Source organism: Mus caroli, chromosome 12, assembly GCF_900094665.2.
Source record: "Mus caroli chromosome 12, CAROLI_EIJ_v1.1, whole genome shotgun sequence".
In the NCBI taxonomy this organism is placed as follows: Eukaryota; Metazoa; Chordata; class Mammalia; order Rodentia; family Muridae; genus Mus; species Mus caroli.
The window spans coordinates 26,716,820-26,742,667 of NC_034581.1; the positions used below are offsets into that span (position 1 = coordinate 26,716,820).

At 41.5% G+C, this 25,848-nt stretch overlaps 1 protein-coding gene across 2 annotated transcripts in view; it reads right to left on the reverse strand.

Moving 5' to 3' along the window:
- The window catches only part of Sntg2 (syntrophin gamma 2), a 193,530-nt gene that overhangs the window by 94,893 nt on the left and 72,789 nt on the right, over positions 1–25,848 (reverse strand). For both annotated transcript variants that reach the window (XM_021179141.1, XM_021179140.1), the window contains exons 5-7: positions 13,245–13,288; positions 13,099–13,140; positions 1,604–1,691 (exon numbers count right to left, since the gene is read on the reverse strand). In XM_021179141.1, the coding sequence (XP_021034800.1) occupies positions 1,604–1,691; positions 13,099–13,140; positions 13,245–13,288 (174 nt within the window). The remainder of the gene's footprint in view (positions 1–1,603; positions 1,692–13,098; positions 13,141–13,244; positions 13,289–25,848) is intronic.

The window sequence follows — 25,848 nt, forward strand, 5'->3', positions numbered from 1 at the left end:
GTGTGTGTGTGTGTGTGTGTGTGTGTGTGTGTGTATGTGTGTCTCCCCTCCCCTCCCCTTATTTCAAACCTTCCCTGGTAGCACTGACAAAATACTGAATCTTGGATCACCTCCCCGTGTCCTTCCCACGCCATCTGTGTGTCTTGTAGAAGTATCTCATCCTCGTGTGTGGTAACACAGGGAAGCTGGAATCCCCTGGTATCTCTGAGTGATCCACCACCCATAATAGGCACATTATAGATCACACCCCTGCCTCTGTGCACATGGGAGCATTGTTAGCATTATCCGTGGCATTCCACAACGACAGTTGTGATTTTCCTTCCAGTCTTGGATCTGTCTGTTGTATCTACTTTCCTTACACTGGGATTCTCCCATTAGCACATGAAACCCTTCCATGACCTATTCCATATCATCCTTGTATCCTCAAGAACTTGTCACCTGCTATTCTTTCTCCATTTCACAAGGTGGTCTCCATGGACACAGGGCAGGCAGCAACTCTTATGCACATGTCTACAGAGCAGCTGAGTACCAATTTCCCTAAGAATAGCGAATATCACAGCCACTCCCTATGCTCCCTTGGAAATGACAGGCTCAAAGGTCTCAGGAAAAAGAGGGTAGAAGGAAAGTCTGAGTTCAGTGGCTTATCTAATGGAGCATGGAATGGGTGTATGGTTAGAGTCTATAGCTCAAAAGGCCTCATGAGCAGCACCCAGGCCACTTATACAGTAAAGAGAGATGCTGACAGCAGGGCTATAGTGATGGAAGGGGGTGAGTGGGCATCAGGATGGATCAGGGAGAAGGATCTTCCCTTTCCTGCAAGAAGCAGATGGAGGAGAGAGGCAGTCAGGTTAGGAAAGGAGGGCTGCCCAGGGCCAGGAAGGCTCCTGCTGCTGTCAGCTGTCCCTGCACTTGCAACAGCAAACATCAGCTCTAAGGAGGCTAAGCCTTGTCTTTAGATCTTTCCTAGAAGTGGAAGGCAGCATTCATGAGAGGTCTATACCTGCACTGCTAACCAAAGAAAGGGCAGGACCTTCTGTTAATTGTAACCAGCTAGGGAGAAAAGTTAAAGTCACAAACACACAGTCTTGGTGGATCAAGTACAGCAGAGTATCACAAGCTCTGCCCATCATGGTAGGCACTCTGATATGTGCATTAGCATGGCTGGGCTGTATACTTAATATGAGATAAACCTAGATATTAAACAACTCTACATATATGCACATGAATGTATGTGTAGATAATTGTGTGTACCTGTGTTTATGTGTTTGTGTGTGTTAGTGTGTGTGAGTCTATGAGCGTGTATGTGTGTTAATGTGTGTGAGAGTAAGTGTGTATATATGGGTTAATATGTGTGTGTGTGTGAGTGTGTGTGTAGGTAAACACAGTAGCAGGGGGTTCATGTGAAAGAAGACACAGGGTTGCTTCTGGTGATGATGTCTGGAGTGCCTTAGTGACCTATTGTGCTCTCTGCCTGTTTAAATCCTTCTCTCTGAGCAAGTGTTTGGAAAATGATTTATACCAACTGTTCCAAGATATGTGGAAAGATAATGTGGGAAGCAAGAAAATTCCACAACACACTCGAATTCTACCCCTTCCCACTTACCTAATGGCAGCTTCAGAAATGAGGGTGCTTCCCTGAGATACTCAACAGTGATGGTGACGTCATCGCCAGCGTTTCTCAGAAGATGCACCTGTTCAGAAGGTGAGAATATACTTCGCCATCACAGAAGAACCAGACATAAGTGAAGCATCAAGTCTTTATGGATCTTTCTTAAGTTTTAAGAATTTGTTTCAGAGTTACCTTTGAGATACTGAAACTCTCTAAGGCTAAACTGGGATAAAGACAATTGGCTACATATATCTAAGAGAGCACAGCACCCGTGCTTTGGCTATGAATGTATAGACATCAAAAGCAGCCATGTTAATCCACAGGGCAAGGGCTCCTGCATGCTAAATGATTAAATCTACCAGAAAGTTAGATCCCATGCGTGAGAAGTCAATTTGTTGATACAAATCGCCAAATGTCAGACACTGGCGAAAGACACATCAGCTGAGTGACCGTGACATAACCACATAATTTCAAATGTCAAATATCACCTTAACTGGGGAAAATGACAGATATCATTAACTGTGATGTGACACTCTCTGCTGAAATCTATTCACGTGGGTTTGATTTTAGCCATATATCTCATATCCATTACTTAGGGAAGCCAAGGTCAGCTTTTTGTACACAACATATTTGTGCTTAGGCTGATTTTATTAAAACACTATTAGCCTGGCAGTGATGACACATGCCTTTAATCCCAATACTCAGAATGCGGAGGCAGGCAGATCTCTAAGTTTGAGGCTAGCCTTGTCTACAGAACGAGTTCCAGGGCAGCCAGGACTATATAGAGAAACCCTGTCTCAAAGAACAAAACAAAAATAAGACACTATTGGTCTACATGCTCTACAGCTGCTTATTAGGACCTATTAGTGTTCCATCGTGTGTCTGACTACAAGGTTTTACCATCCAAGGCTCATCCACTGTCTCCTGAATCTTCATCTCGGTGTACTCCTGACAAAACTTGTGCATTCTTTCTGCTTTCCAGTTCTTCATACATTATCCTCAGCAATTCTTATTTGAGCAGCTACAGTATGGAACAGTGGTTTAAATTCTTGGTGGGACAGGGGCGATGGGTTGAAGAGTGAACAGAGACAGCTGAAGGTTCTTTGGCCTCTAGCATGGACATTCTCCTGTCTTTCATGAGCATGGCTGCCCCAATCAGCTCTATCTGACCACAGCCTCTGAGATGACCAGATCTCTAAGTTGGCCAGACCTTCCAAACTGGCCAGGCATTCTGTGTCCACCAGTTTCTACTCCATGACATGACTGCCCTGCCATGTCTTTAGGGCTTTGTGGACCATGGTCTCACACACTATTCCTTTCCCACTGGAATTTCTGAAGCCCTACCTTGACCCTGTCCATTCTTATCAAGAATGTAGATGCTGCCACGAGTGACCATGTGCTTACAGTATCCATGCTGCAGATATGTCCGGTGCATGTTCTCTTTATATCCACAAGGTCCTGAGTATTAACTTGTCTCGTAAGTTTTAAGGTTCTACCCAAGGGTAACCTGACCCCATCTCCCTATCTCCACAGCATTCCTTTACCTGATGCTCAGATAAGGGCACATAAACTATGCAAAAGGAGGGACACATCTCTATCTCCCATGCAACAGGTCCCAATTCCTAAATGTCTAGTCTCTGTCTTCAAAGCACTATTAGTACAAACAGAACAGAAGTGGGCCTCACACCAAGCAACTGAGCAGGGGGTGGGGGAGGTTTCCCCTTGCTTGGTACGTATCTCAGAAGACGACCCATTGACACTTACTCCTTGGCCAGTCCAAGGAAGTGTCTTGGCTGTCTTTCCTTGGCAAGCAGAATCTAGGGAGAAGCACAATGTAGCTGCACCTTCTTGCTGCAGTGAAGGTCTTTGCCTTGGAAATCTTACTTCAGAATGCCTTATCTCTGGACAGGAGATGGTCACAAAGGCTCACAAGTGGATAGCCATGATGATACCCTGGTCCTGAGCATTCAGTGCAGGTTAGTTCCAGAGAACAGGGACAGGAACTGTTGAGATGTGTGGAACCCAGGTTGTCATAGCCTTGGAAAGGTTTCTCTGCTCCCCACAGCGTGCAGCCAGGCTACAGTGGTCCTGTGGTCCTGGCTTGCTCTGTATGTTTGTGCAAGTATGTGCATACCCCTGTTGAATTATTAAATAAAATGAAATGTAAATCTCTTTAATGAATTCCAAAGCCCTTCAGCAGAACCAGTTGTGGTTTGAAGCATTAAAATGTGTGATCACATATTTATATGAGTTTATATGTATCTTGATAATTTTGCCTGAGAATAACAGAGCCATCTGGAAGCCCAGGGCTCTATGGCCTGAAATATTCAGGAACTTTAATTAAAGGTTAGTGACTTTTCTATTTTTTTAATTTCTTAAATCTCAAAGTGCTCACATCTCCCAGATCTTTCAGGATAATGTGTGGGTGAGAGACAAGTCTTGATTCACTAGTCACTTCTCTTCTAGATCAAAGCCTGTGTGTCAAGCAGGAAAAAAAATCAGTATTGGCCACGGGTGTTTCCACGTCTGCAATGACCTACAACTTTTTCTCCCTTGGCAGATCACTGCCTTACACTGACAGCAGCTCCTTCTGCCAGCAGCCACCACAGTTGCCTTTTGTAATTGTTGCCGTTCCTTGGAGACTGTGGCTTGGGGACACATCCTGGATTGTAGAGTATAGCTCTCTGGGCCCATTGTTCCAGGCTATGGTTTTCATGTCTGATTTCTAACTAGGACCTTACAAGTAAACTATCCTAAAGAGGTTTCCACATTTTAAAGATTTTTCTATACTGCTGTATCATCTGGAACATTTCCTACATGCAATCATCTAAAGCCACCTTGTCAGATTATCCAGACCCACAGGAACCAAACACCAAAAGTTTCCTTCTCATGGTCTGGGACCTGTATCGTGTCAGTAGGGTTGATTCTTGTGACATAGTATCCTGCAGCCGGAGAACAGTATGCTCACTGCGGAGAGAGGCACTCTCATGAGTCTGTGCTCACCTCCCAAGAGCCCCACCTCTAAACGGACACAAACACTCTGCTGTAAGGAACACTGATGATGACTCAAAGCAAAGGCTCTAGGACCTCAGTGTCATGTTCTTTAGAGTCCCAGATTCCTGGGAGCATGAGTGGATGCCCTTCATGGATAGACATAAGGCAACCTCAGAAGAGTCACTGCACAATTTTGGATACAAAAAGTATTTAAAATGCAGCAGAAGAGCAAGCATTTAACAGGATTCAAGCATTTCACCACCATTTCATCCTTGCCAGCCACTATGAAGAAGTTTGTGTCTTTCCAGAAATCGTCACAGGAAAATCCTGTCTCAGATTTCAATTATCTGCTAAAGGGTAATTGGCCTTCTCGGTAGCAACTCACTGGTGCCCATTTACCCAGGGAGCACACCATCAGTTCCTGTGGCATGCAAGAGTAAGGCACCATAAGATTATCCATTCCACTGTCTCCATTCTCTCAGTAACACATATGTGCCCTGGTCTCTGGCAGGTTGCTTTCTTTGCCTAAAACAAGCAATACAGGTTCATGATTTTCTGGCTATTCCTGGATTCATGTGTCTGATTCAGGAATGTGCCTGGTTTAGGTTTGCAGTGTGGGTCTGGCACTGGGGTTTGCTCACCGACCTCTGGCTCACAGACCTTGCATGGTGTCTTTGCAGCAGGAACCCAGCTAACATGCTGATAGCCCCTGCTGTTAAAGATGCTCCTTTTAAGCCCTCATGCTGTTTTATAAACTTGCTCTTTCATCTCCATCACATCTTTGTTTAAATTTCTGTGTTAATTCTGCTTTAAAATCCCTGATGTGGAAATGTGGAAAATAGATTTCTTTTCTCTCCTTCCTTCCTTCCTTCCTTCCTTCCTTCCTTCCTTCCTTCCTTCCTTCCTTCCTTCTTTCTTCCTTTCTTTCCTTCCTTCCTCCCCTCCTTCCCTTCTCCCTTCTGTCTATCTGTCCATCTGTCTTTCTTTCTTTCCTTCCTTTTAAACTTTGTGAATGTGTTAAATGCTCCTACCTATCCAGATGTGTTGATTAGCTATGTCACATAAGTTCTGACATAAGAAATGTTTCAATGTTGTTCATGCTTCTTTTATGATTTAAAATACTTTTATGTGTTTCACCTTGACTAAAAGTTTATATTATAGAAATATGAAAACCTTTCAAACAAGGTTCATTTTTTTTGACTGGACAAAATTTATGCTAAGCTTCCTTTGTAGCTTAAACTACTTCAAATATCCCATGTATTATTGTAAGAATGTGAGTATTAGGGTGAATAAATACATTTGCTTACATTTATATATACACATTTCCAGACATAGATTCATGCTTATACATTCACACTTTATAGGTATACTTATACTAGTATACACTAATACAATACACACAACATTTGTACACACAGATTTTTTTATAAAATTAATTTACCTGTTTCCCACATATATTTTTTCAATTGTTTTGTTCTAACTAATAAGTGTAACTATATAAATGTAACTAAATTAAAGTTTAATTTTGAATATTCAAGTTTAACTGTAACATCAGGACACCAGCTTGTATTTACAATCACGAGGTTTTATTTAAACTTGCAATTCTCCCTTGTTAAATGACACATAGAAAGTCTGACCAACTAAAAGAACTGAACTTTGAGTGTCTTCCACTTCTTTTCCCTAGCATTGCAACACCCCTGGAAGAGGCAGAAGGGTGTCCATGATATTGTTAACTGCCTTTGGAGAACAAGAGCAGACTCTCCAAGGCTGGGGAGATTCTATCACTCCAAGAGATGAAGCTGCATGGAGCCTCCGTGGAGAACATCCTAGCTTACTTCCTTGTAAACACATCACATTCTCGATAGCAGAGCTCAGTCCATTAGACTTCATTTGGCATTTCCCCCTTTCCAGCTGCTGGTGTTCATTGAGCATAGAAACCAAGGGTTAGCCACCTTATTGAAGTGCAAGTAGCCTGCCAGCCATGACTTCAGCTGAATGGAAAGGCCTGTTCATGGACCTGCAGCTTATCTTCACCCTGAACATCAGAGTGTGGGAAGGGCATGCTCACTGTGAAAGGACTGCACAGTCTCTCAGGGATCCACTTTCCAAATTGATTTACACCAAATTGAACTCAAATTGATTTAAGTGACTTCAATCTCTGCCTCACCAATTGAGACCCTAGAGTGAATACCCCAGGGTGTGTAACCCAGCCAGAGAAAAATGCCTCGGATTTATCCTGGTCTGAAGTTGTAGCCGTTGGGCTCTAATAAATACAGACACTTTAGAATCTAGCCCTGCCCGCATTTCCCAAGATGACATCTCTCACCTCTCCCCACCACACCTTTCCTTTTTACTCATCTGATGAAGTAGAGATCTTGACTCAGTGCTTATGTGAGTGGTGTGCCCTGTATTCCCACCAGCAGACTCGCCATCTTACAATCTGGCTTCACTCTAAGTCAGCCTACCCCTCTCAGAGGACGATCTACCTTTGCCTCATCACAGACAAAGTCAACTACCCAGCTTTCTGAAAGCTGTACCACACTTACTCCATGATTCACTACATCCATTCTGTGCTGCGCTCTTCCACGTGGACCAGTGCTATGTCACAGTACCTTGTGCCAGAGAAACTATGTTGTGTGCACATCTGTGACATTTCTACTTTTCTGTCTATAGCAAAGTTAAAATCTGTCTTACTCTTCAACCCTTCCTTATGTCTGCCTCTCTCAGACCTCCTCACTATATCCAGTCTAGCAAAACAGAATTCCTAACCTAACCTTTATAGTTCATGTAAGTTGATCTTCCTGGCACCTTTAGCCTGGCTGCTCCAAGCTCCTGCCCCATCAGTCCTTTCTGTGTGTCCCAGTGCCTGTCTTCATATCTGTCTGCCTGGCTAACCCCGCTGTACTTGCTGATATCTGAATACCTGCCTCCTGAAGGAGAAGTCTTTCAGTTCCTCACCCGAGTGAACGTCCCTTTGCAAATATTCACTGTCCAGCTACAGCTTCCAAAACCAGATATATACTTCATGTCTTCACTTCCCATTTCGAGGTTACATATCTCTGTAGAGCCCTTTCCTCATACACAAACTTCAATCATGTACGTATCTCCCTGCAGCCCAGTCCAGCAGCAACTAAGATGTGGCTACAGTGGAGTCATACTCCATTTGCACTGCTGTGGTCAACAAGAACAAAGAGAGGAAGTTGGCTGGCATGCACACTGGAACCCAGTGCTCTCAGCCAAGAGTCTGCTACCCTGAAACTCACCCTGTCCTTAAATTGTTTCAGGTGATCGTGCAGGAGTAGTGTGTATCAGCATGTGTGTGTGTGTGTGTGTGTGTGTGTGTGCACGCACACACACATATACATACATGTGAGTGCAGTATGCTGGCATGGAGAAAGGAGACAGCATTGAGTTTCTGAGCAAATAGGAAGGTCTATTTTTTTAATACAGGGAAAGTAATCTAGCTTTCATTTAATGCTCTAGCAATTTAATTTTGATGAAGTGTTGGCTTCAGAATGGACCAGAATGTCATAATCCAGAACGACATAATGTTTATTTTGTGTGATGTTTGTTTTACTGATTCCCTTCACTTTACATTCTCAATAATATTTTTCAATACACCTATAAAAGTTAATGTTTCATAATCTAATTTTCTAATTTAATTCTAGATGATGATGATGATGATGATGGTGATGATGATTAGCGCTTCAAGGCAGGGTTTCTCCATTAATGTTAATGTTTCATAATCTAATTTTCTAATTAAATTATATCATTATTATTATTATTATTATTATCTTTTCAAGACAGGGAACTCATTTTGTAGACCAGGCTGGCCTTGAACTCAGAGACTGCCTGACTTTGCCTCCTGCATACTGGGATCAATGGTGTGTGCTACCACACCTGGCTCTATATGACCAATCACCACGAGGTCCTGCCTATCCCTTCCCTACTCCTGTCTGCTCCATGTTGTGTGGTTAGCTGTTGTTGCTTTTTGTGTTCTCAGTTCTGGGCTCACTGATACCACCTGACTTTCAGGTACACCTTCATACATCCCACTGTGTTGTGGATATTTCCTTTATGGGAAATCTTCTCTCCTGGGCAACAGAGGAAGCTCCAGGAAACATAAAAGGCCTGGACAATGCTCACAAGTCCTCTCTTGAAAACAGCCGAGGGAAGAGAAAATCTCTTTAGAGAAACAGCCTGAAGGTTGGGTGTATATGTGTTATGAGTCATCACCCAAGCTGAGGTGGGCCCTCCCTACACAATGTAGATGCATCTGCCTTTGAGCCACTCATGTTTTAAATAATCCCAATACACTCATTGTCTCACCAACTAGACAGGGAAAACGATTTCTTTGATGTGCCATTGCTGAGGTGAAGTGATAGCAAGAATCTCTGCAACTGTAAAAATTTCCTGGTTTTGTTTAAACACTGTAAGGAGTGTTTTTTTAAAATTATCTTGAAAGGTTTCATAACAGAACCACAATTATACTTTTTCATAACTAGTTTCTAGCATGTGTTCACCTTTTTTCACCCTTATTTTAAACACAGGCATCTTTTTACAAGGCACATGCTAGGTCCTTGTTTTAGTAGCTATCAACTTCATGTTAGCTGCTGCAGGGACTGAGGGTCCAACCTGTTTCCTGTGATGCTGAATCATTAGCTATTTGCATTGGAAAATAGATACAATTTTAGCATCCACCAGGGTTTGTTGCCTTCAATCAGGTGCAGTTTTACTGCTTGCTTTAGTTACTGTGCTGAAGCAGATTATAAAGTAAGACGTGAGCAGGTTCCAGCCACGGGAAAATCAAACGTCTTCTGTGAAGAATTATAAACTTCGAAGCAGTTTCCACCTGCTCATTTTCTTCAGATCACACAATCGCATCTACCCATGTACTTAGATAACTGAATTTTAATTTTCTAAGACGATATCCTTTGGAGTAGTCCTCTCTATGAGGCATAAAGCAGACCCATTTGTACCTTTTATATTTGGATTTATATTTCTAACAACTTCATGTTTCCTTTACAACTCAAAAGAAGCAGGTCCTTTCCTGTGTCCCTCGAACAAAGAGGAGGCAATTTTCAAGAGTTTATTTTCCTTTGCATACTTTGACACGACCATCACATAGCACAGCAGCTCATAACTGGTTGTAATGGTTGGTTTCTGGCTCCAACCTTGTTGGTTGGCTTCTCCCAGGAGTTTTAAACACAGGTCCTCTGCTACAGATATCATATGCATACACACATGTACCCACATATACATATATCACATGTTTGCACACAGGTAAACATACATATACATGTCTTCTCTCATGGTGTCTCTAGTAGCATCAACTGAATTATTGATTAGCAAGACAACGCTTAGAGTAACAGGGGCAGTGTGAACTTTCAACTGGGGATTCTTTTTCTTTTTGTTCAGATTGAAATCACAGATATACAAAGAGAAGCTCATCCAAGTCTGAGCTCAGGGTATTGGGGTCCTCCATCCTCAGGGTTACAACTCCTTGACAGCCAGACAAAGTATGCCTCAGTGTTTTCTAGAGTTCTTTCAGTGCTGGGTCCTGCAGCTCTCTCTGGCCTTGGCTTTCTATAGCTGTTAGCCTTCTGTAGGCTCAGCTTTCCAGTTTTTCTTTCCTTCTCAGCATGTTTCTAGTGTTTATGGACTCAACACTCCAAATTCTAAACCTCAGCTCTCTGAAATCTGTCCCTAACTACACTGAGACTCTTCATCCACCAACTAGCAGCTACTGGAATGTCTGTGTTGGAAGCTTGAACAACTGTCTCTTCTTCCTGTTACCAGCTCAGCTTGGCTTATCCATCATAAAGACTCCACAGAGGGTTGGATATGGAAATGGGGGGGCAGTGCACAGTGGGGAGGTCTATTGCACTGCTACCATGAGAAGTAAGAGAATGACTGTTTACACAACCAAGTACACGTGCCCATTCCCAACCATGAGTTGTGGAGGGGTTCTTCCTCTCCAGACTGTGAACAGCTACAGCAAAGTCACTGGAGTGATGAGTGTGTGTGTGTGTGTGTGTGTGTGTGTGTGTGTGTGTGTGTGTGTATGTTGATCAGGGACAAATCAAGTAGCCCTGGCAGGATATTTAAAGTAGCCATGACTTAAGCAGTCTTCTGCAGTAAAGCTGTGAGCTGTATATTATCAATAACATTTGTGACTGGGATGAAATCCTGTCAGTGTTAGCAACTGTCTTGAAGCATCTGTGTCTAGATGCAAGTCTCTCTATGCAGTTGTAAGATATTTAAAGTAGCCACTTATCTTGATTACAGCTGGAGGAATGCTAAGAAACATGGCTGCATGATGGACAGCTCCTGCGTACAAGCTTTTTTCCCTAACTCTCTCATTTCTTGGGTTTCATTTCAATAACTTCTGCTTTAGCTTTTATTATTTACTTTCTTCTGCTCACTTTTTCAGGCAAACAGCTACTCACTTTGTTATAAATCTTTAAAATTTACTTTTAGTTGATAAATAAACTATGTACCTATGACAATATAATGTGATGCATTCAAATGGACCCAAAACTGAATGATGACAACCTTCAATTTTCTTTCTCTCCGTGGCCATACATCTCAGAAATCTATACAATAAGTGTATGGACAAGTTGCTGTCTCCAATAGCTAGCTACTATAACACTATGCAGCCTTATGGTGGAAGCATACAGCTGTGCTATAAAGAGAAACTACCTGTTAAATCATCTATTTATATATTTAAACATTATCACCAACTTCAATTCACAGATTTTTTTTTCAAACCAGAAGTCTAAGGTTCACCTTGCATACATGTCACCTTGAGAATATATTTATGTTAGAAAGATCCTTTCCATTGAGCATAACTGATAATTTTTCTTTAAGCACTGAAACCAGAATTTATTGTAAGATTGAGAGAGGAAAACTGTACAATGAATGAGGTATTTTACAAATGGGACATCTCTAGGAAGCTTACGATCCTGACAAATTAATTCTACATATATCATTAATGGTGCCCTGGTAATTTATTTTACATCACAAAATAATGTATACATAAAATTTGCTGAAAGTATATTAGTGTCAAATTAATCTTGGTATAACAACATTTATAAAATCTACATGGATAAATGTTTCTAATTTTATTTACATACCATTAGTATTAAAAAGTTAAGAAAAAGTGGATAGCCTTTCTTTCAATTATGTTTTCTTATCATTAAAAAAAACATACCTTGTAAAAGACAAACAGCAGTATTTATCACTAAGTCTGGAAAGCTAATAATGAGCAGGTTTTCCCCAGTTGATCATAAGCCCCAACTGCACATCTCTAGAGACCATGAAACATGTCTGCCCATTTGTGAAACTCCCTCTAGCCTGGCATGCAGAAAACAGCAATAAATATGCCCTATGTGAGGATATTAATAAATCAACAAGCTGCCTGTACTGAGCAGGTCTTCATCTGGCCACAAATCACTCACTGCAAACACTCCGTCTGGTTTCATGTGAATTCAGCTCTGGGCAAGCGGGGAGGGGCTTTGCCTTCCCTAGGAATAGTGTTGACTTACTGAACAGGCACTGAAGAGTGGAAGGATGAATGGGAGCATACCTGTTAGGGAATGCTAACTAATAAAGAGCCTATTTGACTTTGACTGTTACACACAATGAGACCTGAAAGGGACCCTTTCGGGTCTCTTCTAGTCTCAAGTCTATCTTTTGGTTTGGATTTTCTGCTTCTCCTCCTTGTTTTGGCTTCCCAACTCATGGCAGCTCAGCCACTGTGTATGTTGTGCCAGCACCCCACTCCCCTCCTCCTCCATCTTGTTTCTAGAGACACAGCTTTAATGAAATCTTCATGTTTGCCCCTCCTTTCATAGGCAACTAGGCCCATTATTACTCAGGCTCCATTGTCCCAGGTTCTTTGAATGACTGCACTATAGGGCTTGCTCTCTCTCTCTCTCTCTCTCTCTCTCTCTCTCTCTCTCTCTCTCTCTCTGCCCAAACACTAGCTTTCAAGAGGAGGTGTTTCTTTTATCCTTTGCCCTTTGAAGCCCAACCTGACCCAAATCCATTTTCTTGGGGTGAATTGCTTATGAATACCTTTGACCCACATCATCTTAAGCACCCACTAAATGTGCCTATCACGTGACCCTTCCACATTATACATTTTATACACTAAGATGCTGGAGTGAGCTGGTGTGTGAGAAACAGAACACTGTACAGTGGGGCTCTGCATGGTATTAGACAAGCCTCCAGTAAACGCTGGGAGACTTTGATTTTTGTCCTGAGGTGACCCTCTAAGGCAAAGCAGGAGGTCAAATGCTCCATGAATTCCTGTGCCCTTGAATCTAAAATGGGCGAAATCAGATGTATTTCCTTCAGTGCTTGTGGAGACCTGCAGGTCCCTGGTGTGTCTGTGTCTATGAACACACTCACATAAATATGGGTTAATAGAGAAATACATTTAGAAGAAAATAACATACCAAAAATAGCCCCCCTCCAAATATAAGACTTACCACTTCTTCATGGGTTGCGTTTTCTACATTAATGCCATTAACCTGAACAGATGACAAATGAAGAATTTTGAGGATAACAGTTGATTGGAATAAGCTTAAAATATAAAGATGGAATAGAGTTAAAGATTAAAGTTTAAGGTACTGACCTGTAGTACAGCATCTCCTATGAACAACATCTCTGTCTGGTCAGCTGCAGGGTTGCAAAAGCAGCAACATTGTTAAGGGGATCTTGGCAACCTTTCTTTACAGCAGTCTTTAATCAACATTGTGCTTCTAAGAACTGACATCTACTTGCTGCAATGTCTACAGATGTTCGTGCATATGTGTCCAAATGTGTGCTCTGATGAACACATTGCTTATTAGTGTTAGTGTGATTGGGAGAAAACAGTGATGAAAGTGTGTATGCTTGCAGGTAGGTATGTAATGTATGTTCACGTGTACGTACATATATGTGCACACCTATGTATGTCAGTCTAGGCAGTGTGCATTGTATATACACATGAGTTTGTGTGTATATGTGTATGTGTGGTTGTATGTGGGTGTGGGAAAATGTAAGACACCAGTGAGCTAAATGGCTGACCAATTTTAAGCATGTTAAGAGACTTGTGATGTGAAGCATAAGTACCACTCCCTCTAAGGATGGATTTGATTGAAGTATGTGGAAAGTGTGGTTCACACTTTTCATCACAGACAATAAACAAGGAATTTCAGGAGTCACTCAGCATTTCCCTCCCCTCAACATGAATGTGCACAGATTGCTGTCACTGAAGAGGAAGTACTGCACTCTAAAGCTGAATGAAATCTCATACACATCTCCACTCAACATCTTCCCTGTCATAGGATAGGAGATGACTCAGTGCGACCGAATGGACTTGCAGCATACAGAGCATCTTCTTTCATATATGAGTAGAAAGAAGTCTGATTGTGAGTTTGTTTGAATTTGTAAAGATCTCACATTAAATACTAAAACGAATGACCCATTTTTATTTTATTCTATGCTGGCATCCTCTTTAAACTGTATGTACAGTTGTCATGAGACAGAGGCAGGCAGAGTTCTCTGAGTCTAGCCTCATTGTTTACACAGTGAGTTCAGGATAGCCAGGGCTACACTGGGAGACCTTCCTTTTCTCAAAAAAACCAAACCAATCAACCAACATAACAAACCAACCAACCAACCAACCAAGCAAACAAACAAACCATATGTAAAAGATATTGACAACTGTTAATATTATTTCTACTCATTGGCAATATTAAATCAGATGGGAAATAAAATATTTTCTCCATATATGTGAATCTTAAAGCAAGGATGTTAAGTAATCTGATTCTTATCCTACAGAGACTTACAACAGACAAGCCCTCACAGACCATGTCTTGTTCTGATCAGGTCAGCCATGCTCCCACAGATCATCCCTTGTGACCGGGTCTCGAGATGCTCAACACTCTCTTTCCCTTCCCTGTCCTTGATGCCTCTGTTGGCATCTCCAGCCTGCACCATCTCAGCCTCCATCTGTTCATGGCTTTGCATAGCATCTCTCTTCAGCTATACCCGAGTGGGATGGGGGCTCAATTAGAATCACTGATCCTCTGGCACACAGGAGGGATCTGAAAGATCTGGGTCAACAAAAGCATCAGCCTCCCAAAATTTAGGACTCAAATTCCATCAAAAGATATCACACATATAACAGCAAAAAGTATTTACAAGCTACATGTGAGTTTTCAGGGTTATATGTCTTGTCTTCTGTCAGAAACATACTGAGAAGGTCTGTGTTGTTCCTAGGACAGCCAGAAGAACAGCTGACAACAGAGAGAGATTTCCCTCAGGGAATAGAGAGGGCAGAAGCCAATGTTCAGCCATGCCTATACCTATATTCCAGTGCTGGGCCAAGTTCATAACTGTCCCTCCATATATGCTACCCCTTTTCCTCTGCACCCTGTGCTGTGCCATGCTTATATCTGTCCCCCTCCTGCCTTGCCATGCCTGCGCTCCTGTGGTACACTGCATCTTCATTCCATTTACTTGAGTAATGTTTAGATTAGTTCCTTCCTGCCATGACATGTTAGTACTTGAATTCCCATACTAAACAAACCTCCAAATGTTTCTTCCTGCGATGCCAAATCCTGTACCTGTGCTACTGTTTCTGGATTCAGTGTATTCTTGAAGGACTAGAGACTGATTAGATGACAATGGGTGCTAGGTGGGGTGGTCTATGCGCTGAAACATCTTTTCCTAAGGCCTCTAGCATAGAATGATATTTGACTGGGAAGGAGTCTGCTTTATTCAAACTTATCTCAGGCCATGAGACTTGCAGATCTGAGTCAACACATTTCCTTTTTGGAATCAGCTCACAAGCCACGAGGACCTCCATCTAGGGGAAGCAGCTATGTCCCATATTCTCCAGAGTGGATGGTGTTGTGTTCTGCAGGCAGTGTTGGGTCCAGATGCTCTATGCCAGCTGGGCAACAAGAGGACGAGCCCTAAGAAACTACTGCACAATTTTGATATGTACACAGATGCCGTGTTATAAATTCCACAGTAATGAAATTAAAATGTCAGCAGTCACCTAGGTAAATAGCACAGCACTTGAATAAAATTTCAAAAGATTTTGGGAGCCAATGAATACCCTTAAAGAAAATGGTCAAGCCCTCCTTTAAGTAGAAGTCAGGAGAGCAGAAGTCAGTGGTAAGTGCCTGCTGACTTATTTGTGTCTCTGGTGCCTCTGTCTTCTTGCCTTAGAAGGACGTTCTCCCTCCACTGGAAGTTAAAGAAGCAGTGGAGGGAAATTTTTAAAGAATAGACAGAGGAAATTGGCCCATGCTTGCCTCTCCTTCAGGAAGGAAATGCAGGCACAGGTGGTCTTCGCACACTGTTTCTTTGTTGCTTGCTCTTTTGTGCTATTTGTGGCAATAACCAGATTTACTAGAACCACCATTCCTTGAATTCACAGAAAACTGCAAGCTTTATTTCTAGAACGATCAAGGCTCTTATATATGCAATACAAAAATAGTCACACAGCAATTTAGTTAAAGTGTTATCCACAATTTCACTGAACTTCGAATGATTCCTGTTGCAAATATAATTCTAGCTAGAAAAAAAAATGTAGAATAGCTGACTGCCTTATAATATAGGTACCCACCATCATTACTAACATCTCAGAATAAAGGAAATATATGACAACAAATAAGGACCTGGCTCAGCTCTCGATTAAAGCTGAGGATGTTAGGGATTTGGCTGGGGCCACCACGGGGAAGTAGGAAGTGAACCAGTCTCAGATGAATGAAAGGTAATTAGAAATAATCTGCAGAACCCAGTTCGCTACAAGTTGCCCCTAGGTCCTGTTGTGTCTGCTCATCTTTCTAAATCCTGACTCAGGAAGGCTCAACATTTCCTCTCTCTTTCTTCTGATGCTGGGTACAGCGTACACATGGATTTTCTGGTACTTGAGGCTTCCTTAACCTTTCTCAAAAGCATCATCCCTCCTTACCTTATGGCTGACCTTCACATCAACTTAACTCATCGTGACTTTGTTTTTTCCTTCTTTACTGCTGAAATCCACAGATTTCAAACTCTTACAAAATTGTCCTCAAGCTTAAAAGACGTTTGCCCTCCTGAATCACCAACCAACCAACTTTAGGCAAATGATGTGGTCTGTTATAAAGGACAAGCATGAGTGTCGGGTTTGACTTTAATTGTAATCCTGCTAAATAATAATCTATCTCATCGTATTGGAATGCATTTGTGAATTTTAGCCGAATAGTGATTCTAGCTCATCTCTGAGGAATCAAGTCTTTAGGTAATAAACAAAGCCTGATGTATTGTAATCCACACAGGCAACCCGTTCATGAAGGTCTGTGGGTGATGAATGTAAGCAGCTGTCACTTGTCCCAGGCTATAGTTCTCACTTGTTTCTGAAGGACATCTTTGGTGGGTAGAGTATACTTAGCAGTCAGGTCTGTTTTATGCAGTTTCCCTTTGAAGAACATAGAGTCTGGCCTGGTGGTATATGCCTATAACCCCAGCATTTGGGAGTTAGAAGGAGAACCATGAGCTCAAGGTTATTCTCACCTATACAGCAAAGTTCCCGGCCAGCCTGGGCAACCTAAGACCCTATAACCTTGGACCACAGTAGAGGTAGAAGTAGGTACAATTTCCTCCAGTGCTGAGGTCTTTCTCTCTAATGCTCCTCCACTAGAAATGTAATGTGCTCATGGCCCCAGTTGGCATGAGTGTGACAGACATTTACCCCTCACTGAGTACAACAAGCAACACCAGAGCAACCTGGGCCCAAACAGGAGCACAACTGCATTTTTGTAAAGGTAAATTTTATATGAAGAAGAAGAAAAAAGATAATCTTAAAGTTGCATTTTGTCAAAATGAAAACAACAAACAATATATCAGCACTGGAAACCTGTTAAAATAATAACTCCTCTTTGACCAGCCTTGTTTCTAGAATAAATGCTGGAGTACCACTGCTAAGATAACCCAGGGTTTAAATCCAGGTTTTAAAACACCAAAGCCGATCCACAACTGCTGAACATTGAAGCTGTGATCTTAAAGTACCATTTTCTCAGACTAAACCTATATACAAAGCATCCTCTCTTGGATTCTTTTTCTTTGGTGTGTTGGGCCTCGTGCATGTTAAACCCAAGCTGTAACCCTGAGCTGCCTTCCCAGCCCCTCATGCCTAGTGCAAACCAGAGCATCTGCATCTGCCCACATGTGCACAACATGTGTACACACTTGAGCACAGCATAGCCAGCGTGACTTAGATGACATCTGTTCTCACCTTGTACGTCTGCAATTTTTATTTAGCCTTTGTTCAGGCGCTGCCATGGTAATAAAATGTTCATGCATGTTCTTTGTTCTGGTGAATCAAGAAAGCAGTACACCTGCTGATGCAACGTTTCCTGTGGTGTGACTTTCACTAGCTCTGCCTTACAAATGGAAACCAATTAGGCCTGTCATCGGCTGCCCCAGGTGTTCCCTACAGCCCCTGAACTCCTAGCACGTTTTGTCCAGCCACATAGGCCTAGAGTAAACAGCCAGCTGCAGCAGCTTAGTCAGGCGTTCAATAACCCTGACTCAAAAACAGTTCAGGAAGATGAGAAATTGTGCCATTTCCGTCAGAGATGAGGATAAGTAGGAGCAGGTGGTCTCATGTTGAGAAGGTGGCTCACGGCTACCTACGGCGGGGAACTCACCATGGGAGTTCAATGTCCAAACCCAGTTAATTGCCCCAATCCTACCTCTGTTAATGTTTTATGGCCTGAGAATTTTCAATTCTTGACCCAAATCAAGGGAGACAGATTTCACTTACTTCCAAGTAGGGCAGGACTGAGCTAGTGAGGAAAGTGCTGGCAAAGACGATGGATGCCCTCCTTACTCTGGGGATGCCCAGGGGTAAAAAGAGGGACCTTAGTGGTTATTGTTTGAAATTCTTTCTTCAGTGCTAGCGATAGAACCCGGGCCCTCACACATACTGGGAAGGGCTACACATAACAGCTGTAGCCACAGCATGTGGGTAGGCACCAGAAGGTTTAATTATCACGTTCTTGGAAAATCTGTGTGGGTCCTGGGTAAGCTTGAGAAGACTCCAGGACACTGGTCTGGGGAACTGTAAGGCTCCGTTCCAGACAGCCAAGTAACTATAACCGCAGACTCCATACTGTGGCCTGTGGCCTGGCTCTGACATTCATTGATAGTAGCTCTTAGTGTCTCTGTTTACCTTTCTTTAGTTTTGCCTTAACGCAGCTGCTGGAGATGAAGGTTCCTACACAGAATTGAAATTAAATCTGCAATAGATAACATGCACTTCTGAGCCCTTGAAATATCTCCGGATTCTTTCTGCAGCTTTCACATTTTTCATTCAGCTATGCAGTCGATTTGATTATCCGTGTCAAGTTCTATTTACTCTGATAGGTTTAAAAGCATATCTCTCATTGATGCCGTAACAGTGAAGAAACCTTGACATATTCTCCCTTTGATTTGTGGCCCAATTCAGAGGTGAAACAAGAGCACTCCTTATTTGGGTCTAAGGATAGGCTAACTAAAACCGGAACAAAACTTGTTTGTCACTGTAAATCAAAAAAGGAAAAAAAATTAACATAAAAAACGAATCTGACTTCACATCTACCTTGCCAGGCAAGCAGGTTTCTTATAATGTACTTCTGACAAGTCCATCCAGACATTGAGACAAGACAGTGTCACATGGCTCCAGGCATTCAGAGAGAAGATGCTGTTTTCCCCAGTGGGGTTGAATGCTCACATTTTAAATTTCAAGAGAAATTTCTTTGCAGAATCAAATCAAAGGGAGAGTGATACACACTTAAGGGAAAGTCTTTCATTCGAAAAGCGAGGTGACAGAGATGGAGCTGCCTCCAACCCATATGTGGGTGGTGACCATGGTAGATGCTCCAGGGCATGTGGACAGTGGAATCACAAACGCATCCATGAAGCTAAACATTATTGTTATTGAATTAAATAATATTTAGCACTTTAATGGAGATATGGGAATCAGAGAAGTACAAGTGCTCAGGTCTAATATTAATATTATATATTCAGAAATACAAATGAAAAATATCAAATGGGAAAAATACCTAGTGACAAGAATGGACTGGACGGCAGGCACTGATGATGGTGAAGGTTGTGGGGAGAATTAATATATTTCTATCTACCTATTATTTGTCCCTCTGCCATCTGTCAATGTACCATTTATGTTGTCTATACTTCAATTTACTATAATTTAGCATTTATCTCTCATTAGTTGACTTATATCTGTCTATCTATCTATCTTTCTATCCATCCATCTATCTATTCATCTAGAACATATCTATCCGTTCTTACCCACTCATCAATCTATCAACCTAAATTACAGAAGTGGTTTTCCTGGGTACATGTGTAAACATCTTCAGGAATGACATACCGTGGTCTATGCTCAGCCTGACACTAAACCACAGTCCTCATTAATTACAAGTCATCCTTTGTAAGATCTCATTGCTTTCTAAAGGCTTTTGCCCACTCTTCACCTGAACATCCCATAAAAGAAGACAAATTGATCCTAATTCGTTTTTCCAGTTTGTCTGAGTGCAGTTTTCTGTGTTCTTAGTAACTGCTCCATTTGTTTTCTGAATACAGGAATCATACCAGTGCAGGGTCCACACCTACTCAGGTTATTAAGAAACCATAGTTGAGATAGCCTTTAGAGGTGAGTAGCATGCAGTCCCCTAAGCCCTATTGTCTAGCTCTGGGTTGGCTCTTTGGTCCAGAGGAGCCTTGAGGAACCCCAAGACTATCCTGCTTCACTGTGGAAACCTTCAGAGGCCCCAAAACTAACCAGCTTGGAATCCTGCCCATCTGCCCATTCTAGTTGGAATCTGCCTGCCATCACAGTTGGTCTACCTGGGGCAGTCTGCAGAGTGAGTTAACTTAAAAGAAATCAGTAGCCCTCTTTTATACAAACAATAAATAGGCTAAGAATGAAGTTAGGGAGACAATAGCCACAAATAATACAAAATATCTTGGTGTAACTCTAACCAAGCAAGTGAAAGACCTGTATGACAAGAACTTAAAATCTCTGAAGAAAAAACTTGAGGAAGATGTCAGAAGATGGAAAGATCTCCTATGTTTATGGATTGGTAGGATTAATATTGTAAAAATGGCCATCTTACCAAAAGCAATCTACAAATTCAATGAAATTCCCATCAAAATCTTAACACAATTATTTATAGATATTGAAAGAATAATTCTCAACTTCATATGGAAAAACAAAACAACAAGAAGAAGGAGAAAAAAAAAACCCTAAAACCAAGACAGCTAAAACAATCCTGAACAATAAAAGAACTTCTGGAGATATTATCACTCCTAACCTAAAGCTGTAATACAGACCAATAGCAATAAAGCTGTGTGGTACTGGTATAGAAACAGACAGATTGATCAAGGAAATTGAATTTAAGACCCAGAAATAAACCCACACACCTATGGATACTTGATCTTTTGACAAATGATAAAGAGAGAGCATCTTCAACAAATGGTGCTGATCTAACTGGATATCTGCATTTAGATGAATGCAAATATATCCACCCTACACAAAACCTAAGTCCAAATGGATCAAAGAACTCAATGTTAAACCAGATATACTAAATCTAATAGGACAGAAAGGGAAGACTACCCCCGAACTCAACAGCACAGGAGACAACTTCCTGAATAGCACACCAATGGCTCAGGCACGAAGATCAAGAATTAATAAATGGGACCTCATGAAACTGAAAAGCTTCTGTAAGTCAATGGACACCATCATTAGGACAAAATAACAGTCTACTGATTGGGAAAAGATCTTCATTGACATCTGACAGCAGGCCAAAATCCAAAATATATAAAGAACTATAGAAATTAGACAGCAACAATCCAAATAACCCAATTTAAAAATGGGGTACAGAGCTAAACAGAGAATTCTCAAAAGGAGAATCTCTAATGGCCAAGAAGCACCTAAAGAAATGTTCAAAATCTTTAGTCATCAGGGGAATGTAAATCAAAACCATTAGAATATTCACCTTACACCTATCAGAATGACTAAAATTCAAAGGATAGCACATGCTGGCAAAGGGCGAGGGAGGAGGTGTTAGTGGGAAGTGTGACACCCAGAGTGGAGCTTCCCCTTTTTAAAAGAGAAGGGGAAGTAGAATGTGAGGAAGACTTAAGTGAGCAGGTACTGGAAGGAAAGTAAAGGCTGATATTGAGTTGTAAAGTGAATTAATAAATAAATTTAAAATAAAATTATTTCACCAAAAATTAATGTTCCAATTTTTAAAAAGAAACAATATATATATATATATATATATATATATATATATACACACACACACACACACACACATGTGTATGTGTGCATATTAAATTAAGTTTATTCAACTGCTCTGCACTTGTGGTGAGAGACTGGGTAAGCCATCATTTCTACTTGTTTCCTGACCTGTAAAATGGACAAAAGCTTCTCTATCATTTCTCAGTTTTTCAGGAAGTTCTTTTCATACATTGAGGTTATAATCACCATTTCCAACTTCAAAACCTCTTTTTTTTTTTAAACCACTAATTCTTTGTGATCTCTGTGCAATTTGTCCTGGATTCTAAAACTTTGCAAAATCAGAAATGTCATCATTTAGTTTTATTCAGCTACCAAGGAAAACGTCACTCTATCTTACTTTGAAAGATCAGGTGAGTGACAGCAAGCTATCATGGAGACGGTAACAGGGGTATTAGTGAGGTAAGTGACAGATGACCTTCCATAAAGATGGACATACAGTTGAAGGTACCCTGTGCCTCCGTGTCCTCACCATACATGTACATGTTACACCTGTATTACAAAGCCACATGAGGCGATCTGTGTAGTGGGTGGGAAGTGTGTTTGCATGCTAGATGGGATATGGATGATGAGGGGAAGTTAGATGCCCTGAGAGAATGGCAGTGTGGCTGTAGATAGGAGATAGGTTAGTATCAATGACACAAAGAGGGGCTCAAAAGTCAGGTGGTTCCACTTGTATAGCAACTGAGAGTCATCGTTCATTTATGGGAGGCAGGGGTGGTGGTAGTGGTAGTGGCAGTGGCAACAGGTCACATAGCAGAATTATGTCCAAAGAAGGTAATGGGAATTTATATTCTTAACGTTAGCATCTTGTTCTAACGAAACAATCCCATTCTAATAAAATGTATGCAAGACCTTTATAGAAAGGTGTGAAACTTGCTGCCATTGGAGGAGTGGGACATTTTGTGGCTCTTTCTTAGTATGACTGAGGTTCACAGGCAGCCATCATGATGATCATGCAACCTGGAGTCTTGAAGAGACAAGTTTTGTCACATGTACTCCAGGTGCCTCTCAGGATGGAAAAGAAAGTGTCCAAAGTTAAATGTCCAAGTGGCTCAGCCTGTTCGCATGAGAAGCTGGTAGAATTTCCTCTTATGACATGGCCACTTACAAAATGACAGCCATGTACTTAGTTCTAAGTGGCTGATTCTTGTACTCTGTGGCCACTCTGGTGTTAGGAGGAATGAGAAATTGTTATCCCCTTGGGTTTCGACACATTCTGCCCCCAGCTTTAGATCTTGTCAGCCATTTATTGCTGCCTGCCTGTAGCAAGCCTTTACTCAGAATTCCTAAAGAGAGACAAGAAACCATAGTCAGGAGAGGGGATGCTACTTGTCAGAGTGATAGGCTGAAAAGAAAAAGCAACATCTTCATCAATGGGAGTAAGGCTCCTAGGCTCTCAGAGAATCCAATAATCGAGAGAACTGAGGAACATCTGCAAGCCTGTGTAGCTACCATGGAGCCAACCCATAGTTTTCCAGACAGGTATGGAAGACAGCTCTGATGGCTGTTACTACACAAAAAATTTGGGCTCTTCCACTAAACCCTCTTCTACAATGAGGCCATTAAAGGAAAATAGGGCATTAGATTTCTCAAGACCCATTTGAGTCCTTAGTGTGCCTTTCCAGGGACAGGAAAGTTCTTTCTGGTCCTGTAGAGGTCACTTTGGCATGTGACAGAGCCCAGCACACCTCACATGAGAATCAAAGGCCACCAAATATACTGCACACTGCAATTGAAGAGATATCTAAGCTTCCATCTTGTTAAATTTATATATTTTTACATTTTATTTATGTGTTTTAAGTGTATGAGTACCCTATCTCTACGTATGCCTGCCTGGCAGAAGAGGGCATCAAGTCAAATGGTTGTAAACCACCATGCGATTGCTGGGAATTGAACTCAGGACCTCTGGAGGAGAGGCCAGTGCTCTTCACTACTGAGCTAAATTCTAGCCCCTAAGTTTATATTTTTATGATTATATGATTGAGGCTATTTAACATAATATGTATTTGAGATGAATATATATATGTGTATATATATATATATATATATATATACAGATAAAAGCTAAAATGTATATATGTGTACTAATATACACAATATAGCAAATATTAGATAAATAGGTGAGAATAAGTAGATAAAGGAGGGGCAGACAGAGGAAAATAAACAGAAAGATGGACTGAGGGACTAACGATGAATTCACAGATGATCTAATGACAGATGAATAGATTTTCATCTGTGATTTAGTACAGCTTTCCTCACTATGCCATGAACTTCCTGGATAATCATCTTACGCTGTCCAACTCTGTGTGCTGAGGGCCAGCAAGGTACTAAACACTCATGATGAAGTTGCACAAGGAAAGGAAGGTGGACAGAGAGAACTCACAAGGTTACTACAGGCTGCTGCGGGAGCTGCACCTGTCCTGTGCACTCATCTTTGCTGTTTCTGCTGGCTGTCTTTCTTCATATCATTAACAATGTAGCAAACTCCCATGTCAACTTAGACATTCCTATATGGGGTAAATGCTATCTTCCTTCCTATATGGAAGGAAGTAAAATGATGACAGGCATGGTGGCTTCTGAGAACCTCTATCTGTAGGGGTTTATCATACAAAAGTTACTATAGTTTTACAATCAGAACAAGGAGAACTTTATGGTGCTATTTCTAACATTTTCATTCTAGTTAGTAACAACTTTTAACAGACATTGCTGACACATCTTTACTTACCACTACACATTTTTAAAATTAAAATGAGCTACAATGCATAGTGCAGTAGCCTGGAAAGACAACCAAAGGTCATGTCCTATCTCAGTGTGTTACTAGCTCTTTTGCTTGTCTTCTACTTGATTATGTATCCTCAACTCCCAGATCTGTCTCTCATGTTGCTCCCAATAGTCTTCAGTCAAGGACAAAGACTCCTTGTCCAGTACCAAGCCATATTCTGAGGAAGGTGAGCTTGGGCTCTGTTCCCCAGTTCTCTTCTTTTCTTCTAATCCACAAAACTACAGCACAAAACCACACCATGTGTTGAGTCTTCTATGTTCCATGTTAAATAAGAACAAAATAGACCAGAGAGGAGGATAGCTTGAAAGACTGGAAACAAAATGGGAAGAACTGTCCCTCCCTGAACACAAGCTAAGAGAAGATGGCTCAGTGGTGCATATGGGGCAGTGATGTCCAAGGGGCAGGGTGTTCAGGTATCCTAGAGAGTCTAGTTGAAGAAGGGAGGTCTTGGGTGGTAAAACTTGAGAGGATGCATATAAGTCAAACACGCCCCTGTGTTTTCCATGTTCTCCACACTAAGAAGATAGTCTTTTTCTTCTGAAAGGACAATTTAGCCTGAAGCTAAGGGTAAAGTAAAAGCTCTCATAGTAAGTCATGGCAAGTGAGCTACCTCAACTTCTCAGGGGATGAATTTGTGGTCCAACTCTAACCAGAGAGGCAGAAAATAAAGAAGGTGATGTGGTTTCTTTCTTAGGAGAGGGAAGTGGAGTTGCTTGGTAATAACACACATTTCCCTCTTAAACCTGGAATAAAGATTTACCACCCTTCAACCCAGACGCCCTACTGCATGCATGAGACAAAAGCCTGAAGAAATTCTCATGGGCTAAAGGCAGGCAGATACATACCAACACCATTATACACAGTGCATGTCCTCCTTGGTTGTAAAAACGAATGCTCTTTCTTCAAGCCACTGAAGACTTAACATATTTTACCACCATACTCTTCCCTTCTGGATAAACTATGTGATTCCACAAAGCATAACCCAGAACCACAGGCATGGAGGATGAAATCAAGTGTCTGGGCTCAAGCTGCACTAACCAGGCTATTTTACCATTTCTCTTTTTTCAAATACTCATGATAAGGAAAAACTCAAACCTTTAGGGAATGTGTGTA